This window comes from Leptonychotes weddellii, chromosome 11, assembly GCF_054177405.1.
Source record: "Leptonychotes weddellii isolate Sample4059 chromosome 11, ASM5417740v2, whole genome shotgun sequence".
NCBI classification, from domain to species: Eukaryota; Metazoa; Chordata; class Mammalia; order Carnivora; family Phocidae; genus Leptonychotes; species Leptonychotes weddellii.
The window spans coordinates 81,687,912-81,701,312 of NC_138379.1; the positions used below are offsets into that span (position 1 = coordinate 81,687,912).

Genomic DNA, 13,401 nt, shown 5'->3' on the forward strand with positions numbered 1-13,401 from the left:
GATATTGGAGGGAACACAGTGAGAACAGAGGGGCTGTTAGGAGAAAGACCAGGGCTAGTCTTGAAGGTCGCCTTAAAGATCCTGGTATTTCCCCTAAGATTAATGCAAAGGTCACTGATCCTTATAAGGGACGTGTACCGGAAAGCGGACCACTCCTGCTCTTTTCCCTCAGTTACCAGACTCTACCACTCTTGTCCTCCTCCACCTAGCGTTCTTCCACTTCTGCTCCCTCCTCCTAGGCCTATTCTCCACTTCTCCCACCCCCCAGCCTGCTGTCCAGGGTCTCACCCTGGTGGTCCTCTTTGTCCCCAGTCAGAGCTGTACTCCTTTCCCCAGCATTTCCCTTTGCTCCGCCAACACCCCAAGACCCTCCGGCCTCCAGCCCTGCCCACATAGCGCACCACGCCCTGGCTGGGTGGCCTGCTGCGGAGGGGTGCAAAACCCATAGGCCAGGTGGTCTGAGAACTCTTGACTCCTGACTTCTGACCTCATCCAGCCCCTTCCTGCCTCCTGAGAGAAGCAGCTCTGGGTTGTGGGGCAGGGAGGGGACTGGAGCGCCTGCTGCCTGACGTGGAGTCTGTTCCCGCCCAGGTGGAGCCCATAGAAGGGAAACAGGGCAGATGGGGCATCAGACTTTATTGAGGGGATTTCTGTCACTGAGGGAAGAGTGAATTGTTGGGGGGGGGTGGTGATTAAAGAGGTGAAGGAGGAGGAGCGTCGATTCTGACAGGAGTGGGCTGAGGGGATTATAGGGAGTGTTGGGAGGTGACACACTGGGGACCTAGGGGAGGGCAGAGGGAGGAGAGGGCTCCGGTGAGAGGGGGCAGCGAGGAGAGGTGAAGGCCCCGAGGAAGCCATGGTTGAGGCCTGGGAGCAGGCAGTCTTTTCAGGAGAGGAGGCAGGCACACAGGGCAAAGCCGTGGCCTGGGGAAATGGACAGCATCCTGGACCTCCTGGAGGCCTGCTGCCTGGCACTGGCCTCCTCACTTCCGGGTGCCCAGGGCCAGTGTGATGATGAAGCCCAGAACCAGCAGGAACATGGCAACAGAGAGGAGCACTGTGATGACCACCATGCCCCCCGTCCGGGCCATTCCCAGCCCAATGGATTCCACCTTCCTTCCTGTCGGAAGAGAGAGGGGGGAGGCCTTGGTGGGCAGGAGGAGCCCCTGTCCTGACCCGAGGCTCTCTGGCTCATCCAGCTGTCCTTCATCCATTTATTCATCCAACCAATCAACTGATCCACACATCCATCGCGTAAACATTTATGAAGCATCTCCTGTGTTGGTCACTGAGGACACAGAAATTAATTGAACACAATCCCTACCCACATGGAAGCTTTAGTTTATGAGATGAGTCAACAGGCAGTTAAAAGGCCAAGGGCTCAGGGCTAGGATACAGGTACGCCAAGAAGCTAAGGGAGCCCAGGGAGGGGTAGCTGGGATGGATGGGGTGGAAAGGCCAGGGAAGATCTGGGAGGCATTGATTTACTTACGAGGAAGTGTGGACATTGGGGTCTCTCTACTGGACTCAGTGGATGTCCCCTTCGTCACTAGGTAGGAAATGCTTTTGTGGTGGGGTTTGGGAGAGAGAGGAGAGACTCCTCAGTGATTATCTGGGACTTGGGAAAAGAGCGAGGGAGCCCAGGCCTCCCCCTTCTCAGCCGTGCCCTCCTCCAGGAGAGGCCCGTTCTTGACCCCTTCGGCTGTATCCTCACTTTCTTACCCCAAGCTGACCAGATCCCTCCCCACCAGCAAATGTCAGGACCCATCTTCTCTCCCTGCACCCCCTCCAACAGGTGGCCTGGATCTGGTACCTACTAGTATTTGGTTCCTGGCACGAGGTCTGTCACCTGGTACGCACTGAGCCGGGTGACCGTGAAGCCGGCCCCACTGTCCACCACACTCACCAGCTCCCTGCGCCCACGGCACGGAGGCACCACGAAGCTAGATTTCACCACTGGGCAGGAAATCGGGGGTGAAGTCAGGGGTGTGCTTCTGGAGGCCCCAAGGAGAAAGGGCAGCAGAATACGGGTGGCCCAGGAGAAGGGTCGATAGGAAGGCAGGAGCAGGGGACGGGGTGCGGGTGGTGTCCTGGGTAGGGGTCTCTGGGGACCAGGGGGCCATCTTGGGAGGGAGTAGCAAACCTTGGCTGTCATTGGCTCTCCGGACCATCAGCGTGGCATTGCCCCCTGTGAGGTGACAGGGGGGCAAGGCAACAAGCAGGCTCTCTGTTAACGCCGGAGACAGCAGACCAGACACGCTCGAGATGTTGAAGTCTGCTGGGGGGCCAAGAGGGAGTTCCGGGTGGGGGCAACCAATCCCCTTCCCCACCATCAGATCTGGCCCTGACCCCTGGGGGCCATTTCTAAGGATGAAGCCCCCTCCCCGTCCGCTCTACCTCGGGTTGGCAGGACACAGGCCGTTGCTGGTCTGACCACCAGGTGGCAGGCTTGGGCTGCAGAAGCGGGGCTGTCCACCAAGCGGCCAGACTCTGGGCGCGAGCACGGGGCAGCGACCAACCTTACCCCAGTTCCTAGCCGGGGGCCCTTCCCCACACCTCTCTGCCTCCCGGGTTTGGAAGAGGACCAGGAGTGTGCTCTGGGCTCAGTGACTGATGCGTGGTCACTGCCATCACCAGCCCCCCAACCCCAACTGGCCAGACCAGCTCCTCTTTGAGGGCCTTGGAGGGCACAGTGCCTCCTCCCTGGGCCTCAGAGTCCCTAGCCCCACCCCAGCAGGGATGGCAGAGACCTGAAGCCCCCGGGGCCAGGACAGTCAGCAGAATCAGGATCAAGGGCAAGGTCCGGATGGGCAGCAGGGATGCCATAGCTGGGCTGGGAGCTAGAACGGGCGCTGGCAGGCTGTGGCCTCTGGAGGCAAGTGAGGCCAGGCCCCTGGGGTGGCTGATTTTGTCTTGGGGTGGGAGTGGCTGGAGGGGAATCCTGTCCAACCTGCCCTTCGGGCCCTACAGCCTCAGGGCAGGCCCCCCAGACAGGTTTTTCAAGACGGGGAACTGGCTCTCAGGCCAGAAGTAGGGATGCCCCGGCTGGATCTTGATGGCTTAGTCAGCTGCAGAGGGGCAGGGTAACTAAGGTGGGGGTGGAAATCACCCCTTCCCCTGGCACTCCCACATGTTAGGGCCTGAGTGTTCCTGCCTGCACGTGCATCTGGAGTGTGGCCTGTTGAGGACCGCTCCCCACAGATGGTGGGAATCTTCCAGAAGGGTAGCAAGTTCTGAGATTGTCCTGGTGTGCACGAAGAGGAGAGGAACGCCAAGGGGCTCCAGATAGGGCCTTGGCCGGGCAAGGATGGGAGGGAAACTGAGGCTGGTAGTAGGGAATGGGGGCAGCAGAGCCAAGGGTTCCAGTTCACTTTGTCCAGTGAGGCCCAGACAGTGCTGCTCTGGGAGAGGCAGAGTGGTGTTGGCGCCAGGGAGCGTGTGGGAGTCAGATTCCTCTGGGGAGAGGGGCAAAGGGATGCTAGGGGAGACTTTCAGAGAGACAGGAGAGGTGGGCACCAGCCCAGTCCAGCAGGGATAGGCCGCCAGCCTTGGTCAGCAACCATTGTTGAACTGATTGAGAATGAAGGAGAGAGAGACGTGGTAGGAGAAAATAAAAAGAGACACAGCCCCTCTGACTGCATCCCCCACCCCTGTGCTCAATCAGACAGAAGTGAGGGACGAGTTTTTGTGGAAAGCGAGGAGCGATGAGGAGAAAGTACCCACTCTGGGCACAGGGCATGTGCCAACAGACCTATGCGTATGGCCATCATGGGCTGTCCACAACACCTGCTCCCTTTTGTAGATGTGGGAGCAGACTCCAAGGGAGACTGCTAGGAGAGGCCGAGAGCTACACAGGGAGCCAAGAGGGATGTCTCCGCGCCATGAACCCTTCTATCTTCCCCAGTTCCAGAGAAGGGCCAGGGTCCTGTAAGGAAGGGGGGGGCATGTTCTTACCCCCACGGTGAGAGGGGGAGTTCAAAGCCGGAGTGCAAGCATGGGGTGACGGTGAGGATAGAACTCATGGACCCAAACAGGGGTCGGTGGGTCTTAGACCAGCGCTTGTCCACATTTACTGTGCCTCTGAATCACTAAGGATCTTGCTGAGAGGCAGTTTCTGATTCAGTGGGTCTGAGGTGAAGCCTGAAAGTCTACATTTCTATCGAGCTTCCAGGTAACAAGGACTGATGCTAGTCTGAGAGGCCCAGACTTTGAATTGCCACATGCTCTGTGCTGCACCCCGCCCCCCCCACACACACTCTGGATCCTCTTTGATGGAGATCAGGGGCAGGTGTTTTTCCCCCAGTTTCCCAGAACAGGCTGCCTTGAGGTGAAGAATTGAATTCTCTTTTTCCTATGCCTTGGTTTTTGTCCCCTTTCTGGTGGGATCCTACCATCATTCTACAAACTGAAAGAGGACCATTTGCACATTGAGGAGAACTTTGGAGAGAGGGAACACACTAGGTGCTGGCATCCTGAGGGTCAGGAGATCTTCCTGGTGCTCGTCAAGCAGGATGTGTACGCTTGGGCTTGGGAGGTGTCTCTTCCCATTTCAGTCACAAACCAGGAAGCAGAAAGAAGAGGCTGGGTTTATTGCGGGCTGGGTTGTGTTGGGTCCACGCCTCAGCCCACATCCCATCTGAAATTATGAGCGGGACAGAGTAGGGTAGGGATAACAGGGCCCTGTGCCTTTAAGCCCTCCCTTTTCCCTCCAGCCCCCCTTCCCCACCCCGGCCCTCCCCAGGTTTCTGGAGGAACTGAGAGTTGCGTCTTCTCCCTGCCCTGCCGAGCTGCTCACTGGCTGCTCAGGAGGCTGTGCTTTGTGGTCTCCATGGAAACCATTAGTTGCTAGGCAACTGGAGCATCATCTGTGCTGAGCTCTCGCATCTAATTATCCCATCACAGCGGCAAGGAGGGTTTGGGGAGCTGCGAGGAGGGGGAGGCCAAGCGCAGAAGCAAGAGGATAACTCTTTTAGCAGAGCAGATTCATTGACACGCTGAAGTCATTTAAAGCCACAGCACCCTGTGCCTCTGGAGGATGTCCTCCCGGCTTGGAGTAAGGGAACCGGGGCCACAAATGCCTGGAGTCGCTCTCTTGGACCCACACTTTCTAGGCTGTCTTCCCCTCGGAGTCTTGATTCTAAACTCACTCAAGTTTCCTCTTCTGCCCCCTTCCTTCCCCGTCCCATCCCCAAGTCAACAAACATTTATGAAGCACCCGATCTGTGCTAAGCATCAGGTCTACAGAGGCAAAGTAAGTTTCTGCCTCAGGGAGTTCTTAATCTCTCTATTCTGCCTGGACTGAAAGATTAGCTCCTAAAACTGACCTACTCTTTCTGAACTACAGTACTTTGTATTTGTTCCTGAACCGTGGTAGGTTTGTAGCCAGAGGCTCTCAGATCAGAACCCAGGTCTGTCTGGTGTACCAGTGGTTCTTGTTCTATAATGCGGCTCTTCTGCTTGCCAGTCAGTTAGAAACATGTCCACTGGGGCACCTGGGTGGCTCAGTCAGCTAAGCGTCTGCCTTCGGCTCAGGTCATGATCCCAGGATCCTGGAATCGAGCCCCTCGTTGGGCTCCCTGCTCAGTGGGGAATTTGCTTCTTCCTCTCCCTCTACCCCTCCCCCTCACTCATTTTCTCTCTCTCTCTCTCTAACTCAAAATAAATAAATACAATCTTAAAAAAAAAAAAAAGAACCATGTCCACTTGACCCCACGGGCACGTGAGCCTCTGATGGGGACTATTGTCCTCCTGTTGATAAGCGATATCATCTGACTTTAGGCGAGTCATTTTGAACCTCAGTTTTCTCACCTATAAAATGGGAAGACTCGTTCCTTTTCAGTCATCTAGCGAGATGTGACAGATGTCAAAATGCTTTAAAATAAAGGGGTGGAAGGAATGCTGGAGATCATTGTCATAACTAGCAGGAGCAGACTGGGGGAACCCTGGGGACTTGAACCAAGAAGTAAGATGCAGGGCTCACCAAATATTGGTCTGATGGGAAATGGCAGAGCCTCTACCCTTGAGATCTGAGGAAAAGGCTGAGAGAAAAAAGTCTGTGTCATGTAGGGTTGGAAGAGACCTGGATGCTCCTTTATTTTTTTCTAATTCTCCCTATGATGCAACCACTTACCCCAAATCTTCTTCCAGCTTTGTGGCCTTGGCCATGTTACCTACCTGAGTATTCTGAGCTGCAGTTTCCTCTTCTGTAGAAAGGGTATAAAATCTGTCTCACTGAGATATTATGACCATCACTCAAGCTAATTTATTTAAGAGTGCATAGCACGATATCTGGTTCAATAAATATTAATTTAAGTAATTCATCTTATCCTCTCCTTTAACCCTTACTGCAGATGAAAACTAGAGGCTCAGAGGAAATAAATGAGTTTCCTGAGGTCACAGAGCTAGTAGCTAATGAGGTGGGATAGAAACTAGAATTTGGGGGGACCTGGCTGGCTTAGTTAGTAGAGCATGCAACTCTTGATCTCAGGGTCATGAGTTTAAGCCCCACATTGTGTGTGGAGCCTACTTAAAATAAATAAAGTTATTAATTTAAAAAGAACAGAAATCAGGGGCTCAGTCAGTTAGGTGTCTGCCTTCGGCTCAGGTCATGGTCTCAGGGTTGTAGGACTGAGCCCCGCATTGGGCTCCCTGCTGAGCAGGAAGTCTGCTTCTTCCTCTCCCTCTGTCCCACCCCTTGTGCTCTCTCTCTCTCTCTCTCTCACTCATTCAAATAAATAAATAAAACCTTAAAAAACAAAAACAAAAACCACAAATCAGAATTTGGTTTCTCAACTCTGTCATTGATACGGAGGGCAATGGTTGGGCAGGAAAGGTAGTCTGAGGGGGAAGTGACGAGATGTGGGCCAGCTGTAACTTGTATGCCAAGCATGCCACCGGGGCCCCACGCACACAGAAATTGCCTGCCCACTCGTGTTTCCATTCAGTAGACATTTGTTGAACAACTCCTCTGCAGTGGGTGCAAGGGGGCAAGAAACCACTCCCGCTATCAAGGTGCAGAGTTTTGGAGAATGAACCAGTTGAAATAAGCAGAAGGGGATATTCCAAAAAGGGAACAGCATATGAAAAGGCTCAGAGAAGTGAATTATCCTGACACCTTCTGGGAACTGGGAACAAATACATCTTCTAGAAAGAGGCATGCAAAGATGAGCAGGACAAGACCTCCAGCCCCCAGCTGGGTCACCAGTGGCTTTGTATCCTATGCTAAGGAGCTTGACTTTTACCCTGAAGAAAACAGAGAGCCTTTGAAGAGTTTTAATTGTGGAAAGAACATTTTGGAAACAGTGTGGGAAGGGATTGGCAGAGGGTAACGGATTGGCACCTTGGGTCAGGGTTAGTCTGTGTGGCCACCAGAACCCAGCAGAAGCAATGGTCACTTCTGAGGCTAGATCAGAGAAGGACTTACACCTTCCTCCTTGCTCTCTCCTGGATAGCTCACTCTGGAGGACGTGGGAGCACCGCTGGGGGAGGTCCACGTGGCAAAGGATTGAGGCCTCCTGCCCGCATCCAGCACGGAACTGAGGCTTCCAGACAATAGCCATGAGAATGAGCAAGCCTGGAAGCAGATCCTCCAGCCCCAGTTGAGCCTTCAGATGACTGTGGCCCAGGCCGACATCTTTTACTGCAACTTCACAAGATACTCAGAGCCAGAACTGCCCAGCTAAGTCTCTTCCAGATTCCTGATTCTCAGAATAATATTTGTTTTTACAAGCTGCTGATAGACAACTCATACAGATATCTTGGGAAATTCAGATGAAAATGACATTTTCATAGTTAGGTGTATGAGTCTGGGGCACAGAACAGAGGGGTGGGATAAAGAGAGGGAAGGTGGGCAATGGTTAAAATCGTGATGTGGGGAACAGTCCTTGGAGAGATGAGTAGGAGGGAAGGAGAAGACAGAAGAGGACAGGATATTAGGACACACAGCTTCTGAAGGACAGACAGACAGAAGGGAGCTGATGAAGGAGGAATGGGAACGAGGAGGAAAACTACAAGGGAGCAGACGGGGAATTTCAAAAAGGAGGTGTCGAATGTATGAAGGTCAGAACTGAAGGTAAGGACTGAGAATGTTCACTGGGCTTGGCATCTTGGGGGTCACACATCCTTAGGAGCAGCTTCCTGCAGGTGAGGAAGGCAGATGCGGGAGTCCAGAGATGACTGGCTAGGGAGAAAGTAGGGATGGAACCGTGCAGGCTGCTCCTTGAAGAAGCTTGGCTGGGAAGGGAAGGAGACAGGGAACTGGAGGGGAATTTGGGGGAACTGGGGAAAGGCTCACTTGCTGTGTTTTTTTTTGTTTTGGTTTGGTTTGGGTTTTTTTTTTTAAGATTTTATTTCTTTGACAGAGAGAGAGACAGCGAGAGAGGGAACACAAGCAGGGGGAGTGGGAGAGGGAGAAGCAGGTTCCCTGCTGAGCAGGGAGCCCAATGGGGGCTCGATCCCAGGACCCTGGGATCATGACCTGAGCTGAAGGCAGATGCTTAACGACTGAGCCACCCAGGCACCCCAGTGTGGTTCTTTTTTTTAAGATTTATTTATTTATTTGAGAGAGAGAGAGCGAGCATGAGTGGGAGGGGCAGAGGGAAAGGGACAGAGAATCTCAAGCAGACTGCACTGAGCGCAGAGCTGGACACGGGGCTCGATCCCACAATCCTGAGATCCTGAGATCATGACCTGAGCAGAAACCAGAAACCAAGAGTCAGGATGCTTAACTGATGGGGTCACCCAGATGCCCCACCTGTTGTGTTTTTAAAGGTAAAGATGCAGGAGAGGGAGGGTTGTGACTGATGTAGAGGCTTCTGGAGGAGGGAAAAAATGGGGTTCAGATCAGAGGTGGAGGCATCAGCCTTTAGCCATAGGAATGACTCTCTCTCTCAGCAGAGAGAAAAGATTGGGCAACAATGCAGAGAAATTGTGGGGAGAGGGTGGGGGAGAAAGTCAGGGGGAGGGAAGAAGCAAATTAAGGGAGCTCCTTCCTGATGGCCTCCACTTTCTCTGGGAAGTAGGAAACTCAGTGGGGAGAAGGGTTTGGGGTTTGAGGAAGGGTGAGAGTTTGAGTAGCTATTTGTGGGGAGAGGAGGACATGCTACCAAGGGTCTTGAAGAAGGCTGTCTGGTGGCGGCGGCCCAGCTGAGCTTGGGGACCGCTCATCTTCGGGGGCGCTGGCTGCATTAGTCAGGGTTCTCTGGAGAAACGGAGCAGACAGGATGTGTATACAGAGAGAGGTTTATTTTAAGGCATTGGCTCATGTGATTGTGGAGGCTTAGCAAATCCGCAATCTGAAGGGGGAGGCAGGCAGGCTGGAGACCCAGGAAAGAGTTGCAGTTGGAGTCCAAAGGTGCTCTGTTGGCTGAATTCCTTCTTTCTGTGGGAGGCCAGACGGGAGGTCAGTCTTTGTTCTATTAGGGCCTTCAACTGATTGGACGAGGCTCACCATACCATGGGGTAATCTGCCTTACCCAAAGTTCACTGATTTAAATGTTCACCTCATCCAAAAACCATCTTCACAGAGTCATCCAGAATGATGTTTGACAAAATATCCGAGCACCCTGGCCCAGTCAAGCTGACACATAAAATTAACCATCACACTGACCTTGACATTTTAGGAGCTTTTCAAATTACACAACAGCTTGAGTGCAGAAATGATAAAACTGTCAGGTTTGACTGACTCAGGGTTCAGGTCTCCAAGGCATGGGAAGTGCAGGGTGTTGGCAAGAGTGAAGGCCTGGAGACTAAGATGTGGGCTAGTTATGAGAAGGAGTGATGAATGTGACCAGAAGGAGCACGGAGGAGTGAGGTCAAGGTCGAATAAAGATGTGAGAAGAGAGGGGGAGCAGGGGAGTGTGGACAGGGACGGGGAGGGGACAGAGAGTGACGGCCATCCAGGTGGCTGCTGGGGAAAGAAAGCCAAGGTCCTCACTGCAGCTGGATGGAGCACGAAGTTGCGAGGCCAAGGGGGGCTGCAGACCCCGGTGTCTCCGGGAGCCAGGCAGGTAACAAAAGCAGTAAAACAAGGTGAGTGAAACTGGGACCAACTGGAGACCGTAGAGCAGCAGGAGCTCCGGCTCAAGGGGAAGCTTTGCCCTGCTGAAAGGGGGGCCTAGGGCGGCGGTGCCTCCTCTTTTTTTTTTTTTTCAAGAGAGGCCAGGCATCTGAATTTGTAGGTAAGGTGCTCTTATTTTCAAATTCTAAACTAATATATATTATAAAATGCACTTTGTGAGCCAAACGATAAACATTTTTGAGGCCAGCTTCACCCCTGGGGGCCCCAGATTGTGTCATCAGGAACCGGGTGATAGAACAGGAGTGGGTGGGGGCGCCTGGGTGGCTCAGTTGGTTAAGCATCTGCCTTGGGCTCAGGTCATGATCCCAGGGGCCTGGGATCGAGACCCACACCGGGCTCCCTGCTCAGTGGGGAGTCTGCTTCTTCTTCTACTCCCTGATCATGCTCTCTCTCAAATAAATAAATAAAATCTTAAAAAAAAAAAAAAAAGAACAGGAGTAGGTGTTTTGCTGGTGAGCAAGGGGGAAGACTATTTGAGGTTGAGGGGATAGAGGCCGGAGGGTTTGTCGAAGCAGGCAGGGGTTCAGTATCACCAGTGGACAGAGCCCTGGCAAGGAGGGCTTGCGAGGGAAGGGGAGAAAGAGGAGGAGCAGACGCAAAGAAACAAAAGTCCTGCAAAGGCCCGGCCCACCATGTTTAGAGACAGTGAGGAGCCTCTGACAGGGTCAAAGCAGGGAAGTGGCAAAATTCAGTTTGGTTGGAGAAAGATGATTGTAGGAGAAGGTGGAGGCTTGATTGTGGGGTAATTAAGCCTCTCCTTAGGCCTGAAGGAGAGCTAATCCTTCCAAGAAATAATGGTGGCCGAATTAACATGAATTAATTTATTCAATAAATGTTTATTAAATGCCTTTGCACCAGTCACTGCGCTAAGTACCGGGCATTCAGAGGTGAACAAGATTGCTCTCCCAGAAATTACGGTATAATGGGAAATACTGGAGGCCACTCTACCACACTGCAGCAGGATTTTAGTAGAAAAAGTCACACTAACGGTTATTATTTGTCGAGTGTTTACCACATTAGGCGCTGCACTAAGTCTTTCATTTATTTTCTTGCTTAATCCTCATAGCACCCTGGGGTGGGGGGTACTGTTATTATCCTCATTGTATTAATGAGGAAACTAAGGTCAGAGACATTAAATGGCTTGCCAAAGAGGCTCCTCATGGAAGCGGCAACTTCCATGGGCTTGGGCAGTCCTGGAGGGTCTCCTGGAGGAAGTAGTAAATAAGTGAAGCCCTGAAAGTTGGGCAGGAGTTCACAGGGTGAAGGTGGAGTGAGGGAAGGGGGAGAGGGGAGATTGTTCTAGGCTGAGAGAGCTGCAAAACCTCATTAAAGGACTGGAGGTTTAGAGTGGAATTTGGGGAAGTCACTGGAGAAGTAACCAGGACCAGATGAAGAGCTTTGTAAGCCCCTTTAAAGAATTTTGATTTTTTTAAAAAGAATTTTAATTTTTATCCTAAGGATAAAAAGAAGCAGTTGAAGGGTTTTAAACTGGAGAGTGTCATGATTAAATTTGTATCTTAAAAAGATGATTTTTGCTGCAGTGTAGAGATTGTGTTGGATGAATAGCTGCGAGATATTTTAGATGTCTCTTGACACGCTGCTGAGATAAGATTCTGGGCAAAAAATGACCAATGAGGGAATTTGGGGGTGACGGTTTGATTGGGAGGGCTACGGGGCAGGGTAGGGAGCAGAGTGAAGGATGCCTCCCAGGCGCTGGCTTGGGCAGCTGGGCAAATGGTGGCACTGTTACCAGCTGGGGTGCTGGGGGGAGGAGTGGGGGGTGGAAGGAGATTTGTGGGGAGGGGTCGGAGATCTGTCACCTTTGAACTCGCTTAACTGAAGTGCCTGAAGGACACCCAGGTGGAGGTGTGTGGAAGGTAGTTGGATGCATGGTCTGGAGCTCCGGAAGGCTATGGGCACAGGTATGACAGCTTCGGCCTCGGGGAGGAGCGCCGGCCCCGTGAGAAGACAAGAGCAAGGACAGAGCCTGGGGAATACCATCATGGTCAAAGGGAGAGAGGAGACTGTAAAAGAGACTGAGAAGCTTCCCTCAAAGGAAAAAGAGAAGAGCCAGGAGGGCGTGGTACCCCAGGTACCAGAAGAAGAATGCGTCCAGGGGCCATGCTCCACAGTAAACTGGTTCACAGGAGTGGCAGAGATTTGAAATGTGCTCCTTGGCTTTGGCAGTCGGGGTCATGGAGATTGCCTCCCTCTGGAAGTGAGGGTGTGGGAATGAGGGCGACTGGGCTGGGCACAAGGGTGTTGAAGGACTGATGGTCTGGGTGGAGCTGGGTCTGGGATTCCGTGAAGGGCTAAGAAGCCAACAGCCTAAGGAGGGCAGGTGTGAAGAGGAAGGGTAGGAAGAGTCTTCTTCCCCCACTCCCCGCCCCCCACAGTTCCTTACCCTCTTGTACCGCAGGCTGGGTGGCTGCCCTTCCGGGGTTGTCTGTAGGAACCTATGGTGGGCACAGGGAAGGAGGTCAGGAGGGGCTTCCTGGGGTATCGGTGGAGTGTGGAGAAGGGGTGAACTGAAGCAGAAGTGAGCTGGCCTGGGGCAGCCTTCCCTTCAGGCCTGAAGAGGAAGGAGCTCTATCCCCTCCTCCCCCTCTACAGGGGTGTGAGGCAGGGACCTGCGAGCTCAAGCCCAGCGAACAGGGGACCCAACAGAATTGTGCCCTGCAGCCCCTCTTGGGGTCCAGCCATTGCTGACCTCCCTCCACTTCCGGGTTAGCCAGTCCCCAGAGAGAACAGGGAGGTGTTTCAAGGTGGCTGCTAGGAGGAAAAGCAAGGCGTAGGGGAAGGGGCCCGAATCCTTCGGAATCCCACGGCACCCTCTGGCAGGGAGGGGTGGTCTTGGCACAGCTACCCCAGGTCGCAGCCCCCAACTCTGCCTTCTCCCGGCTCCTCAGGCCCTGTTTGATATGCACAGCAGATCCGGTGCCCTTTACAAAACTGTTATTTGTTCAGAAGCCCGAGGGAGGGGGAGGGAGACCGCGGTCCCCCCCACAGCCACTCCCACTTGCAGGGACCTGCCCCCAGTCACACTCGCTCAGCAGCTCAGAGGCCGCAAGCCTGAGTGCTCCCCACTCGGCCTTGCTGGAAGTTTCTCCTCAGCTCTGCCGGAAACGCCTGCCTCAGAGCTTCCCCTCACCCCCACCAGCCTCTCCCCCTCAGCCCTTCCTCCCCGCTCCCCTAGCCCTGAGCTCCGCGCTCCCCTGCGCCTCCCACTCCGCCGGGAGCCCCGCGGGCTGCTGAGGCTGCGGCGCGTTTGCCTCGTGGGTCCCCAGTTCTCTATCTCCAAGAACTGAGCTGGTCCCCCCCCC

The 13,401-nt window shown here is 53.6% G+C and overlaps 1 protein-coding gene across 1 annotated transcript; it reads right to left on the minus strand.

Annotated features, from left to right (window-relative positions):
* Positions 1-619: 619 nt before the first annotated feature.
* Positions 620-2,861, minus strand: UPK2 (uroplakin 2). Its single transcript, XM_006749184.3, has 5 exons — positions 2,751-2,861; positions 2,144-2,275; positions 1,818-1,956; positions 1,493-1,563; positions 620-1,120 (listed from the first exon to the last, which is right to left on the minus strand). Exons 1-5 carry the CDS (start codon positions 2,824-2,826, stop codon positions 984-986), a joined length of 555 nt encoding a protein of 184 aa, XP_006749247.2. The 5' UTR covers positions 2,827-2,861; the 3' UTR covers positions 620-983.
* Positions 2,862-13,401: the final 10,540 nt, after the last annotated feature.